This window comes from Solanum verrucosum, unplaced genomic scaffold, assembly GCF_900185275.1.
Source record: "Solanum verrucosum unplaced genomic scaffold, falcon-dt-bn FXZP01000253.1, whole genome shotgun sequence".
In the NCBI taxonomy this organism is placed as follows: Eukaryota; Viridiplantae; Streptophyta; class Magnoliopsida; order Solanales; family Solanaceae; genus Solanum; species Solanum verrucosum.
The window spans coordinates 4,754,939-4,769,904 of NW_026019984.1; the positions used below are offsets into that span (position 1 = coordinate 4,754,939).

The 14,966-nt window shown below is 30.9% G+C and overlaps 1 protein-coding gene across 1 annotated transcript; it reads left to right on the plus strand.

Annotated features, from left to right (window-relative positions):
• The first annotated feature begins 607 nt into the window (after positions 1-607).
• Positions 608-12,880, plus strand: LOC125818020 (uncharacterized). The gene is made up of 4 exons (XM_049497525.1): positions 608-754; positions 1,901-2,425; positions 11,233-11,298; positions 12,511-12,880. The coding sequence occupies exons 1-4, from the start codon at positions 671-673 to the stop codon at positions 12,568-12,570; spliced, it is 735 nt and encodes a 244-aa protein (XP_049353482.1). The 5' UTR covers positions 608-670; the 3' UTR covers positions 12,571-12,880.
• Positions 12,881-14,966: the final 2,086 nt, after the last annotated feature.

Below are 14,966 nucleotides of genomic sequence, written 5' to 3' on the forward strand. Positions count from 1 at the left end.
TGATCCACAGATTTATATTTCGTAAAAATAATCTCATGTTTATATCTAATAATAATCATTTATTTCATATGTAAATAAAATTTATAATTTATATCGTTAGTTTTAAACCATTTACATCTTATATAATGATTATTCTCACTAACATATAATTTATTATTACTTCAAATCAATTTCTACTTTATCAGTTATACTCACCAAATTCATTAATTTTTATCAAATTTATGTACCAACCAAATCGAATAACAAATGGCTCAAAGTAACAATGTTAATTCATCTTCTTAGTCATATTAACGAGAAATGCAAGTTCAGCGTGACATAATTGTTCGTACTATATGAGAGGACTATATTAAAAACTAGTACACCACAATTTATATGTGTTTAATTATTTTTTTATTGAATTAAAGTTTGATCAATAAATATTGTTTTTATTAAAAATATCTTTGTAATAGTGTATTATGAAATTTTATAAATTGTGTTTATTTGATAAGATTATATAAAAATTTGAAATAATTTTAATATTTTTACAATATAAAAAGTCTAAATCACTATAAAACTTTAACTTCGTGTCATAATTTTGTATATCCAAACCTTGATATAAAATTTTTGAAGAAAGGGGAGGACATTTCAACAATTTAGAAGCATCCGATTTCGTAGCTTGCAGTTAACAACAATGGCGGAAAATGAAGAAGATGATTACATGGGAGACCTTTCTCACTTTCTTCCTCCAGGAGCTTCTTCTCTTCCCTCTAAAAGGGTCAGTTCCTCTCACCCATACAAACCCTAGATTTTATTTATACATTTATTTTGTGTATTTTGACAAAATTTCCTAAAATCTCAACTATAGTTATTTGAAAGTCGAATACATTAAAATTTTATGATTTTTAATGTATTTTAGTATTCGATAATCATAGCAAAGTTAAAATTTCTGATGACCTTCGTTTTTCTTTTCGATTTCCTCTGTATACATACTGTCGTGTAGGCTTGTACTTTCAACATTCACACACTAATCAGCACTCTCTCTATGCTTGGAATCAATATATTATTATCACTGTTTGATTTTCATTTGTTTCAAAATGTTTACTTGCATATTTTCTTCAAGTGCTGCTAGGATGAAAACTAGTCATCATTTAGGGTGTGTTTGGTACTAAGTTGCTCGGACTCTCCAAAATGTTGCCGCACTTGTGTCGGATCAGACACACATCCGTCGACATTTTTGAAGAGTCCGAACAACATAGGTTCGGTATGAAGGAAGATATTTTTCTAGAAAATGTTTTGTTGGAAAGTAAATGAGTTTCTTACTTATTTTCTAATGTTTGGTAAGTAAGAAAAAAATATTATCTCAAGAGCATTAATATGTAATCTAGCGAAACACTATGTGGGTGAGAGACTAGAGAGTGGGGGTTGGGTGGAGGTTGGTGGTGGTGGTGGAGGTGGGATAGTTAAGGGGTGGGGATTGGATATGTTGGGTGGGTGGAGAGGAGGCAATGAATTTGAGATGTCACTTATGGAGCTTGCTTCCCTACTTTCATTAGAGAAATCATTTTCCTCATATCTAAGGAGCTTGTTTTCACAAAGAAAATGTTTTCCAAAATATTTTGACCAACCAAACATGAAAAAATGGAAAATGAAAAATGTTTTCCTCCATACCAAACACGCTCTAATATTAACTAGCAGATCCTTTGTTTCCATAGATTTTCAATGGCCTGAGTTACTTGTTATAAAAAATTTGGATTGACTGTCAAATTCTAAATTTTAGAGTTTTCTTGTATTTTCTTAGCTTTTCATTGCAAAATCGAGTCTAAATTCAGTGGATAAATTATAAAAATAAGACATTGATGTCAAAATGGATCATATGGTATGAGTTGCTTCTGGCCCTGATCTGTTTGTCTTGGGTTGGCAGGCATCAAATAAGCCTGAAGTTCCGAACAAGAAACGTAAGGTGTTTAACTGGCACGAAAGGAAAAAGCTCAAGAGAGAGCAGAAGCAAATTGAAGAGGACCAAAAAACTCTAGTCAATTTAGAGTCAGCAATTCCTGAGAGCAACATTGGATTCAAAATGTTGAAACAAATGGGTTATACTCCGGGATCAGCATTAGGCAAGGAAGGTTCTGGTAGGTCTGAACCTGTGGGACTGGAAATCCGAAGGGGCCGTGCTGGGATTGGGAAAGAAGATGATAAGGTAGAGAAGATGAGGAAGGAAATGGAGAAGGCTAAGAGGGATAGAAGGACAGAAGAAGAGCTAATGGAAACTTTTGGATCTCACCTGAAGGAGCGATGGAAGGATAAGAGGATTGTCAGCAATTTTCACAAGGCTGATGCAGTACTGGCTCAGTTAGAGAATAGGGAGGTCGTAACGGAGAAAAAGGAAGAAGAGGATGTAGGAAAGGATGAGGAGGAGGAAGAGGAAGAACCGATCACAGAAGAGGTACTTTTTATCATTTTTGTATGATTTTTTAAAGTAAACTGAATGCTATATTGGAACTAACATTTGGTTCACTTTTCCTTTTAACCATTTTGTGCTAAAAACTGAGTTGGCTTAGGTTTGCACGGTAAATAATTATTAATGATCTAGAACGAATTAATATTAATGATTTAGAATTAGAATATTCAGACTAATGATAAATTACGAATACTACCAATATTGGCAAGAAACTACTGAAGAAATAACTTTACTAGGAGATCTAATAAAAGAAAATATATAAATATATCAAAGAACCCAAGATATACAATACATAGAATACATTCTAGAAAATATAAGAGAAATAATTAGACTAATACCCTTAAGGAAAGAATATTATGATAAATGTTTCAATGCCTAACAACATACTCACAAAATTGGTTATGATAAATGTTTCAATGCCTAACAATATACTTACAAAATTGGTATCAGAGCTATGGATATGACTAGTATGGATAGTAAAGAACAACACAAATATGAATTAATCAGGACGATTATAGAGAAACGCTATGAGTTAAAACATAAACAAGAAAGATTTAAATATAACATATACGCAGGAGTATGCCAAAAATCTCTACTAGCTCAAAGAAGAATAATATTTGAAATACAACTACAAATACAACAAATAGAATATAAACTAAAGCACAATCTATAATGAATAAAGAAGAATTTGCTATAGAAGAAAAAACTTATGAAAACCAAGACGAATTAAAAATAAAAATAATATTTTCAAGCTTAGGAAGGAGATATAAAAAAATAGGTGAAAATTTATATCTAATGATAGAGAAAGAAACAGTGAAACTAGAAGATAGTCTAACAGTCATGGTACGAATAACTAAAGAAAATGAAGAAATAGACAGGAAAAAGGAGATAGAAATTATTAAACAACAAGCAAAACTAGAAATACAACAAATAGAAGAAACAAAAAGTGATAAAATAATTGCTCTAGAAAAAGAATTAGCCACACTAAAAGAACTATATGCAACTAAACAGAAAGAAAGAGAACTTGAAACAAAGTTAAAAAATGAAATAGAAAAATTCAAGGAAAAATTACAAATCGAAGAAAAGGAAGAACCAAGTATAAGAATAGATGATAAAAATCATATAAATGAAGACCAAGGTTCAGATATAAGCGAAACATATACAAAGATGTTAGCAAATCTAGAAGATAAAAAATCTACAGAAATAAATACAGGAGATATTAAGGATACAAAAGCAAGTACATCAGGAGTTAAAAACCCCAGAGAAGTAAATCCCAATTATTATACGGTTAATTATGAACAATCTGATAGGTATGATAGTATATGGAATAAAAGATTAAACAGAAAATGGACACCAACTCCAGTTAAATATTTTTTTAGATCTAGACTGCGTAACAGATATAAATAAAACAATTCAATTATGGGTAGGATATATATCAAAACAACTAATAGATAATAAAATAGGAATGACAGAAGTACCAAGATATATAGAAAGGACACTTATAGGAACAGTAAAACTATGGTTACAACATCTAATAGACGAAAGTATAAAAACATTAAAAAATAATAAAAGGATAGATGGTGAAACAACAACCCCAATTGACATATTAAATAAATATGATATAGCTATATGGATGAATTTAGTAGTACGACTACAAAAATAGAAGAACAAAATAAGGAAAAACAGGTAAACAGAAATTTAATGTTAAAATTAGCAATATGTAATATGTGTTATATAGAAGAATATACGTGTGTATTTAGAGAATATTATTATAAAGGACCATATAGTACAGAAGAAGGAAAAGAAATACGAAGGTTATACTTTACAAAATTACCAGAACCCTTTAGCTAAAAAATAATAAAAGACTGGAATGAAGCAAGACTACAAGATACTTTAGGAGCAAGAATAAGATATTTACAAAAATGGTATTCAGAAAAATGTGAAAAATATAGAGAAGAAATAAAAATGGAAAAAACCATAATAAAAAACTTAGCATGTTGTAAAGATAAAATAGCACCCCAATTTGGATGTAATGATAATTATTATAAAAAGAAATATAGGAAACCAGGTAAATATTTAGAAAATATAAAACCCAGTATAAGTACAAAAGATCTCGAAGAAGATACTACATAGAAAATCATAATGACAAAAGACCATTTAGACAAAAGAAAAAAATAACTGAATGTACCTGTTATAATTGTGGAAAACTAGGATATAGCTAAAGATTGTAAATTACCCCAAAATCCTAAGAAAAAACAAATATCCAAAGTAATAATAGATAATGAAGAAGAATATACACAAATAGAATATATAGATTATGAGTTAGAAAGAGATGATAGTATATATGAACTATCCGAAAATGAAAAAAACGAAGAAGAAGATAATTTATATAATAATATAGATGACTGAAAAAGACGTACAGATAATAACCCAAGAGGATCATATAACTGAAGAATCTACGGAACAAAAAGTAATATTTGATATTAATATATTTGAACAAATAAAAGGAAAAGAACTAGACCTAAGTGTAGAAAAAATATTTAGAGTACCAATAATAAAAAATTTATTTAAAAGACAAAAGGAAGAATATTACGTGGTAAGCCAAAAAGAACACATAATAGATTGTAAATATACCAAAGGAAAAGCAAAAATACCAATAATAAATAAAAGAATAATAAACAAAGAAATACAAGAAATCAAAGCTAAAGACCCAATAAAATATGTACACCTAGGAGGAACAGAAATATTAATAAAAGCATGTTTTAGAGAAGGAATAGATACATCAATAGAAATATATCTAGCAGATGACAGAATAGTAGAACCTATAGAAAAAAAGTATAATAAGTGCACTAAAAGGAAATCTAATATACCAAAAATTCAAATTTATAATAAGCGCCAATTATTCAGTAGCAGTAAACGATAGAAACATAGATAAATCCTTAGTATTATATTGGAAGATGTCAGGAATAGAGTTAGCTCCAGGAAGTAAGATATTTACAACAAGATGTAAAAATTTATATGTATTAACAACAAAACATAAAATAACAGCAAAAAATAAGATAAATAGAATAAAAATAGAAAATCCTTTTGAACAAATAGTTACAGTAATAGATAATAATGATTACAGTTACAAAGAAATAGATATAGAAGAAGATTTACAAATAGTAAGTGACAGAATAAGCACATCAAAAAGAATAAAAGGAATAAACTACAGTAATGAAACAACTCAACCTTCAAGAAAATCAATAGAATATCAAATGATAAAAGATATAGAATCATACCATTACTATATAACTGGAATAATGGAACAAAGAAAGTATATTATAATAATAAACACTGGTCAAGAAGAAAATTACATAACAAGAGAGTTAGTAACAGAAGATGAAATAACCTCTAAGGAACGAACGTGCCCAGAATTACCAAAAGAGTTAATAAATTCTGAGGAAACAACAGGAAAAGAAATAATTATTGGAGGAATAGTAATATTAATAAAATTCAAAATTTATCAAGGAGATAACATAATATTAGGAATAAAATGGTTAGAAGAAATGAAACCATATAATTTAGAAAATACACAATTAACCATAACATATAAAAACAAGAAAGTCATAATAAAAAGAACAATATGAAAATATACATACTTGCAAAAATAATAATAGAAAATTACTACAATAGATATTATACCCCTATGTTAGATACATGAGCAGAAGCTAGTATGTGCAAACACAATTGCCTACCAGAAGAAAAATAGAAAAAGCTAAAAACACCCATAGTAGTAACAGGATTCAATAATGAAGGAAGTATGATAACATATAAAGCAAAGAATATAAAATTACAAATATGGGATAAAATATTAACTATAGAAGACATATATAGTTACGAATTCATAAATAAGGATATGCTTTTAGGAATGCCATTCTTAGAAAAAACTGTATCCCCATGTGATAACAAAAACACACTGGTGGTTTACTACACCATGTAAACAAAAGGTAGGAGCAAAAAGAGTAAACAAATAAAATAGGAAAACCACACCATGGATCAAAGAAAGTGAGAAGATTACCCAAAAACTAGAAAATATCAAAGAAATTAACCATAATGTCGAATTAATTGTATTTTCTATAGATAAACTAAAACTAATTCAAGAAAAACTAGAATCACTATATAGTGAAAATCCCTTGAAAGGATGGGAAAAACATGAAACAAAAATAAAAATCGAATTGATTGATGATAATGCCATAATAACCCAAAAATCATTAAAATATAATGATTTAACAGAATTCAAAATGCACATCAAAGAGTTACTAGAAAATAATTATATACAAGAAAATAATAGTAAACAAACAAGTCCAGCATTTATAGTAAATAAGCATAATGAACAAAAAAGAGGAAAGTAGGATGGTTATTGACTATAGAAATCTAAATGCAAAAACAAAAACATATAATTACCCAATACCAAACAAAGTATTAAAAATAAGACAAATCCAAGGATACAATTACTTCAGCAAGTTTGATTGTAAGTCAAGATTTTACCATCTAAAATTAGAAGAAGAATCTAAAAAGTTAACAACTTTCACAGTACCACAAGGATTTTATGAATGGAATGTATTACCTTTTGGATATAAAAATGCACCAGGATGATACCAACATTTTATGGATAATTACTTTAACCAACTAGAAAATTGCATAATATACATAGATGATATATTATTATATTCAAGAACTCAAGATGAACATATAAAATTGCTAGAAAAATTTATACATATCATAACATACTTATGAATAAGTCTAAGTAAGAAAAAGGCAGAAATAATGAAAACACAAATAGAATTTCTAGGAATACAAATAGATAAAAATGGTATAAAAATGCAAACACACATAGTACAAAAGATAATAAATTCTGAAGAACAAATAGATACGAAAAAGAAATTACAATCGTTTCTAGGATTAGTAAATCAAGTGAGAGAATATATACCTAATTTAGCAGAAAACTTAAAACCTTTGCATAAAAAATTAAAGAAAGATGTAGAGTATCATTTTGACAATAAAGACCAAGAACAAATATGAAAAATAAAATTATTATGTAAAAATTTACCTAAATTATGTTTCCCAGATGAAAATAAAGAATTTACATATATAGTAGAATCAGATGCAAGTGAAATAAGCTACGGAGGAGTATTAAAATATAGATATAATAAAGAAAAGGTAGAACATCATTGCAGATATTATTTAGGAACATTTACAAACCCCGAAATAAAATGGGAAATAAATAGAAAAGAATTATATTCAATATATAAATGTTTATTAGCCTTTGAACCATACATCGTATATAACAAATTTATTGTAAGAACAGATAATACGCAGGTAAAATGGTGGATAACAAGAAAGGTACAAGATTCAGTAACAACCAAAGATATACGGAGACTAGTATTAAATATATTAAATTTTACATTTACAATAGAAGTAATATGTACTAACAAGAATGTTATTGCAGATTACATCTCAAGACAAAACTACACAGACTGAAAACGAAAATACTATAGAAGAAATAATCAAAGCTATGAACCTACTTTGCGCAAAAGTAGAAAATATGGACAAAGAGCTACAACAAATAAAAAGTCAGCAGCATGACTATAAAAATGCGGAGCTAAGTCGATCAGAAGACTTAAAAATTCCAGAGCTACAAGGTGACGTTGGAGAAGACAACGTAATTCCAGTTGTCCAGCTAGAATAAAGCCGACAAGATAAAAAGCAAAAACGACAAACAACAAGATAGAAAGCAGAAGACAAGATAAAGTGTGCATTATTGTAAAGTAAAGTAGTGTGCAGTAAAGTAGTGTGCATTATTATGCATTATTAAAGACAAGTGTAAAGTAAGGTATGTAAATAAGTGGACAAGTGTAAAGTAAAATAGTATTAGTAATAGTGATAGAAATAAAGTAAGTAATAGGAGTAGCATCTCTACTTGTATAAATAGAGAGCCATTAGGCACATCTAAGGCAAGACTTTCTCGACGGAAAGCAAGCCTCTTTGTAAACAAAATACTCTCAAATAAATAAATATCAAGTTTTAATCTAAGCTATGGAGCAAAATATACCAGATCTCATAGAAAAACAAGTATATCTATTTATGATTATGCATAGCTAAATCTATTAATTCCTGAATATCATAGCATGATTAAATAAGTTCATACTAGTTATTATATACTAAGATTATTTGAAGCATGTTTTCTAGTTTGTTAACATGAGGAAAAAGGGAAAAACTTCCAGACTATGTCATCCTAAAGTTGAAACCATAGGCAAGGAAGCCGTGAGGGGAGTAAACAGAGTTGAGGCGCTGTTAGGAAGGGAGTACCTTTGAAAGTACAATGTTAATAGTGACAGGAGAACATGGTTGAAAATAATCTAGTTTATAGTAATCTAATATGAATAATATTTATTATGCATATGATATAAGGGAATTATTGATTAAACAGCAGAACATTAATATAACTACTTATTTACACGATGAAATGATATTAGCTTATGAAACACTGGTTTTATATATTCTAAAAAATATAAAAATAATTGAATTAAGAAGAATGATATGGGAAAAAATATTTGACTTAGAAGAATTAGAACTAGTAACTCAAACCTGGTATGAAATAGACGAAATAGATGAAATATATGATCTAGAACGAATTAATATTAATGATTTAGAAGTTAGTGATTAACAATACCAATTGCGTTTCTTGCTAGGACATTGACCTGAATCGCTAATAACTAGGTTAAAAATTTAATATTCGTACTGTGTACATATTACTGATTCTCTAAATTACATATATGTGGTATAGGCCAAAGCTATTGAATTCGGCCGAACTCATAACTTATGTTGTGGCTACACCCCTTGAATCCTCACCTTGGGAACAAATTTTGAGGTTAAGTTAGACCCAAGTCCATTTTTCTTACTTTGGTATTAAAGCCCGATACATGCCCATCTTGTTTTAACTAATGTTGGGTTCCCATGTTATATTGTCCGCACACCAAATGATCAGTCATGGGTGTGCGGGTACATTAAGTGTCTCACATTGTTTTAGGGTACAGACTGTTGTCTTCTTATATGGTCTAGTTATATTAGGTTGAGTTAGGCGGAATGTCATTTGCCTTAATTGTGAAGTTGGCATAAATAATAATCCACAGGTATGCTTCACCCAAAATAATAATCCACAGATATGTTGGCAGTTGGTTCGTCAATACATACCTCTTTTACGAAACCTGACCCCAGGTTTTATGATTCCCTCAAGAATAGCAAGGACAAATGCAACTGTTGAAATTCTCACTGATCTAAAAAAGAAACAAATAGATTACAACCTTATGTGAAGAGACATCCATTAATTTTTGCTTAGATTTGGTCAAGAAAGTCATGAGGGAACTAACATTCCATTCATGTGTAACTTGACCAAAAATTTAGAATCAACAAATTAAGAGATTTTACATTGACTGGAACAGAAAGAGATAACCGACTTACCTAGAAAGTCTTTTATGACTAAATATGCCAAATTCTGTTGTGTCCAGCTGGGCATTCCAAATCTACCTGTTTCACAAAAGATCAAAGCAACCTTGTGAGCTTACTGTTTGCAAGTAGTGTTCCAGAATTTTAGCCTTTCTCAGCAGAGATAATGTCGAAGTGTATCAAAGATATAGTTAAATAAATAAAAGTGTACCTTCTCTTACGACTTAAGTTTTCAGATGAGGTAGTCACACAATTCAACAAATAAAACTAAATAAATTAAAGATAATTAGCAGTCATCTGACTCGCATTAAGACTTCCTCTCCAACTGTTCCATCAATGGTTGAACAACTGGATCGAATAGTTGAACCAACTGTTGCTCTTTGCTCCTATCCCTCAGAAATTTCTGCAGAATTTGTAGTGTATGATTATGACGCCTATTGAGCGTGTGACATATTCATTTGAAAGTTGGAATCTGGGATCCCCATGACTTCAACAAACTATAGCTGATTATTGCACATCCAGATTAAAGTGCAAAATGAAAATGAATATATTATCTACAAAGAAATCAAAATTTTCCAAATCTATTTTATTGTCTCCCTCTCCCTCCCAACATCGATGCGCGTGCACACACAAAAAAATGAATCTAGTATGGGTTATATAGATGTTTTGTATCCATTCTTGTCTTACAAGTCCAGTATTCGTACTTATCATGCTGAGACTTTTTTACACTATCCATTAGTAGACTGTCTTTATTCGGATTTGGGACCAGCTATAGTTTTTTGAAGTCACATACCTCTGGAAGATTTCTGAACATTGTGAGTTTTCAAAAGGTTAGAGCTTGAGCCTTGAGGGATGAAAGGATCACATATATTGGAGAAGTCACAAGAAAAAAACATTCTTCCCACAGTTTCTGGTGTCCAGACCATTTTGATCATTCGAGTATATGGGCAAATTGTGAAGTTCTCCCTACTCCTTTTTGTTCATTAATAAGAGGTTCTCCCTACTCTTCTCTGTCCCAAGAGATTGCATGGAAGAAAAGAAATAAGGGTGCTGAATTTAGGTTTATGGGACATCTCTTGATTTTTTTTTTAAAAAAAGGCATTCTCCATAATCACTGCCCCTCCTTTCCCTATTTATCACTCTGGGCTATCTTAAAAATTGTTATGGTCCTCAACTTGGAGCTTGTTTGCAATGCTATTGTTGATGATGACTACTTTTTTATTTAGCTTGCCGGTTGAAATGCTTGTCCTCTCTGGTTGAACCCGCTACTGATTTTGGGTACTGCTTCACTACTTACAATGCAGGATTTGCTCAATACATTGATGAAGCTGAGAGATGTGTATCATTACTGTCTTTTCTGTGGATGTCAGGTAAGTAGGGGATATCTTAGACAAATTGTACTCTTTGTTTCATTTACGTGTTTAGTTTGACTTGGCATGAAGTTTTAAGACGGTAAAGAAGGCATTTGAATCTTGTGGTCTTAAATCAAAGGTGTGTATAATATATCAAAAATACCTAAGGGAGTGTGATTAAGGGTAAAATGAGAATGTTGGAATAAAAAACATACTACATAAGTACATATAGAAAGAGACATTCTTTTTGAAACGAACTATGAAAGAAAGTAGGACACATATTGAAACAGATGGAGTAGCATGTTATTTTCCTGTATCTAAGTATGGTTGAAAACCCAAATTTAGTCTTGAACTGGTGTGATGAGATTGATATCGAAGATAATAATTGTGTTGTTACCAGAAACGTAGCCCTTTGTCTCCAACCATAAAATGTCTTGATCGTCAGATATGCAAGATAGTTCAGTCAAAAGCTAACACCCCCTTGACTTTGGGGAAATGGTTCGGGATCTGTTGAGTACATTAGGTGGTGAAAATTATGAGTTTAGCAGGTATAAACCCAAGAATACGTACAGAAGAAATGCCTGGCTACTGTAATTATCAATTCTCCATCTAATGGATAAATCTTGGCCTATCTGTTAGAGTTGGAGACCCTGGAATTTCCAGTTTCTACTTAGAGGTATAATGTAAGGGGAGTGGAATTGGGAATAGAGCGAAGGAAAGGTGCCCTACCAGTTCCAAAAAAAAAAAGGCGCCCTGGATCTCTCGATCCAGAACTACTAGGAAGGGAGGGAGAACCTTATCCCATGATTCACTTTAGTCATGGAGGTCAAGCAAGGAAAAATCACTTGAAGAGCTATCAGGGCAGGGAAGGTAGTCAGCTTAGTAATTGGAACATCCATAGGCAAGTGAGCCCTCTAAATCTGAGTCGGGAACAGGCTATTGTGCCAACATTTTTCCTTCTAGAGAAAGGGTCTAATCAACTAAATTGAAAATTCATCTCTTGGCTACTATAATTAATTAATTATTAATTCTCCATCTCATGGATAAATGTCTTTCTACCTGTTCGAGATTGGAGAGAGTACATGTTAAAATTTTGGATTTCCAGTTTCAAGTAGGAGGTATCATGTAAGGGGATGGACAGAAAATAGGGAATAGCAAATACGTTTTCTTGAAGAGAACTCGTCAATCTGTATCTGCAACTTATTGTTAATTTCTTTTTTATTTTTGCAGTATGAATCAACCGAGGCACTGCAGTCTAACTGCCCTGGGATAACCGAGGATGACCACTAGATGCCATTCCCCAGTAGGCCTTAGCAGCAACACCTTGAGAAGGATTTAGAATCCCTCCTGCAACAAATGGATAATTCCAGGGATGATAGGAGCAGAGACTCATCATGCATCTCGGCAGCAAAGCAAGAGCTCAGAATGACCATTCCATTCAGGTGAATGTGGCTTCTCAATAGATTGAAAGTAGAATCCAGTGATAAGATTATATTCATTGCATCTCCCATAACTTCGAATTGCATTTCTTGAGCCACATGAACCTTGATAGTTGTGCTATGGATAGTGGCTGGATATCAAGATTAGTGATTCTTATACTATGTTGATTGAAGTTGTAGTTATTCTTAAATGTGTTAATAGCGTTTGTAATGTTAAGATTGCCATATTCGATTACTCCACAAGGAGTGTACACACCATGAACATTATCTTGTTCATCATTCCTCAGCAGCTGAGAGGGGCTTTTAAAAAGATTAACCAATTCTATTCCATATTGAAAGTATTCGAAGCTTTCTCTGCGTTTGAGTTCCTTACTAGTTCTTTTTCTTTTCTCATCTATACTAAAACTAAAAGATCATTGCTATTCTTAGTATGATCAAGAAGTCTTCCACAACCAGAGATATTCCCAAGGGCCATTTTGCTGTGTATGTTGGGGAGATGCAGAACAAGAGATTTGTGATTCCAATATCATCCTTGAACCGACCTTTATTTCAAGACTTGCTAAGTCAAGTTGAGGAAGAATTTGAGCTTCGATCATCCAATGGGCGGTGTCAAAATTCCCTGGAGTGAGGATGTGTTCATTAATCTTACGTAGGTTCTGAGACTTTTCCTCCACTCTGGATAGTTAGGAAAGACTCGCTATTCAATACGCATTACTAAAAATTTCACTGAATATGTTATTATAAAATTCCTTCTTGCATAGTTACCAAAAGAATCTGATTCTTTCAGGTTATAGGTGGAAACAAATTAATATGTTGCACTTCGAACAAATGGTGCTAAAATGCATGCGAAAATGCTCTATATCATCTCCTAATTTTAGACTAAATTTATAACTTGAGATGTGGATTGCTACTTCAGGCATACATGCTCTAAGGCGGAGCTAAGTGGGGTTTTGTGGGTTTGAACGAACCTAATAGCTTTTTTCTAGAATCTATATTTGTAATAGAAAATTAAATAAATAGATATGTATATTAACTTGTAAACTCTTAACAAAATTGATAGATGGCTCAGTAGTAAGGAAGAGGTCGTGGAAATGCTTTTCCAGCTAGAGTTGTAGATTCAAAAATTTAGAACCCCCGAACTCCTAATCCTGGCTCCGTCTCTGTGCATGCTAAAGTTGTTTCAAAAGTAGGCAAACTTGTAACAAGAGGCTAGAAGCACACAATTTTTGGACTATTGTGTGTTTGAGCTATGTGCTTGTAGTCGAGGGTGATTTTTAGCTCCAAATATGTGGGGCCCACCTTGACTAGAAGCAGACAATAGTTCGTTGATATGCATGCTTCTAGCTAATGGTATATTTAAAAAATTTACTACTTTCTCCATTTCAATTTATTTATCTCACTGCTCTTTTAATTTGTTAACTATTTAAAAATTAGATTAAAAATATTATAAATTACAATAATTAACAATTTAAAATATTTAGTTATGTATTAAAAATTACGTAAAGAGTATTATAAATCAAAATAATTACAACTTAAAATATTTTAAAAACATATAAAAGATTTGGTTGACTCTCAAAATTTTATCAATGTCACATAAATTGGCAAAGAAAGAGTAACCTATATTATTTGAAAATTACGTAAAAGAACTATAAATTACAGTAATTAACAATTTAAAATATTTAAGCCATCTGGGAGCCTAACCCTCTTTCTCTATCCGAGTATGAAGTTCCATAGCTTTCATTAAAGGGAAAATTGTATAAAATATCAAACTATTAATTCAAATTAAATGTTATAGCCATAGTTTATTTTATTTGTAATTCGCAGCAAACATCTCATATTTTTGCCATTTGATTCGGTATACAATTAGCCATTTTCGGTATGCAATTACCCATTCGGTATACAAATGTATAAAATGTGTTTGTGTTTGTATAAAGCGAGAGAAAAGTGTATATATAAATACAAATACATATATTTTTGTCATATACACTTATAATTATACAAATACAGATCTTATTATACAAATTACAATGTATAAATGAATTTATACAAACTGAACAATTTGTATAAAATTGGATGTATCTAGCGAATTATACAAATCAAAAGCTCTATAGCAAACATAAATTTTACTATGAAGCGCAATTATGCAAACTATAACTATAACATGCAAATATATTTTTATGTTTGCTATATGTGAAAGTTGGTCTTCATTAGAAATCATGTAAAAATTTGGTTGACTCTTCAAATTCT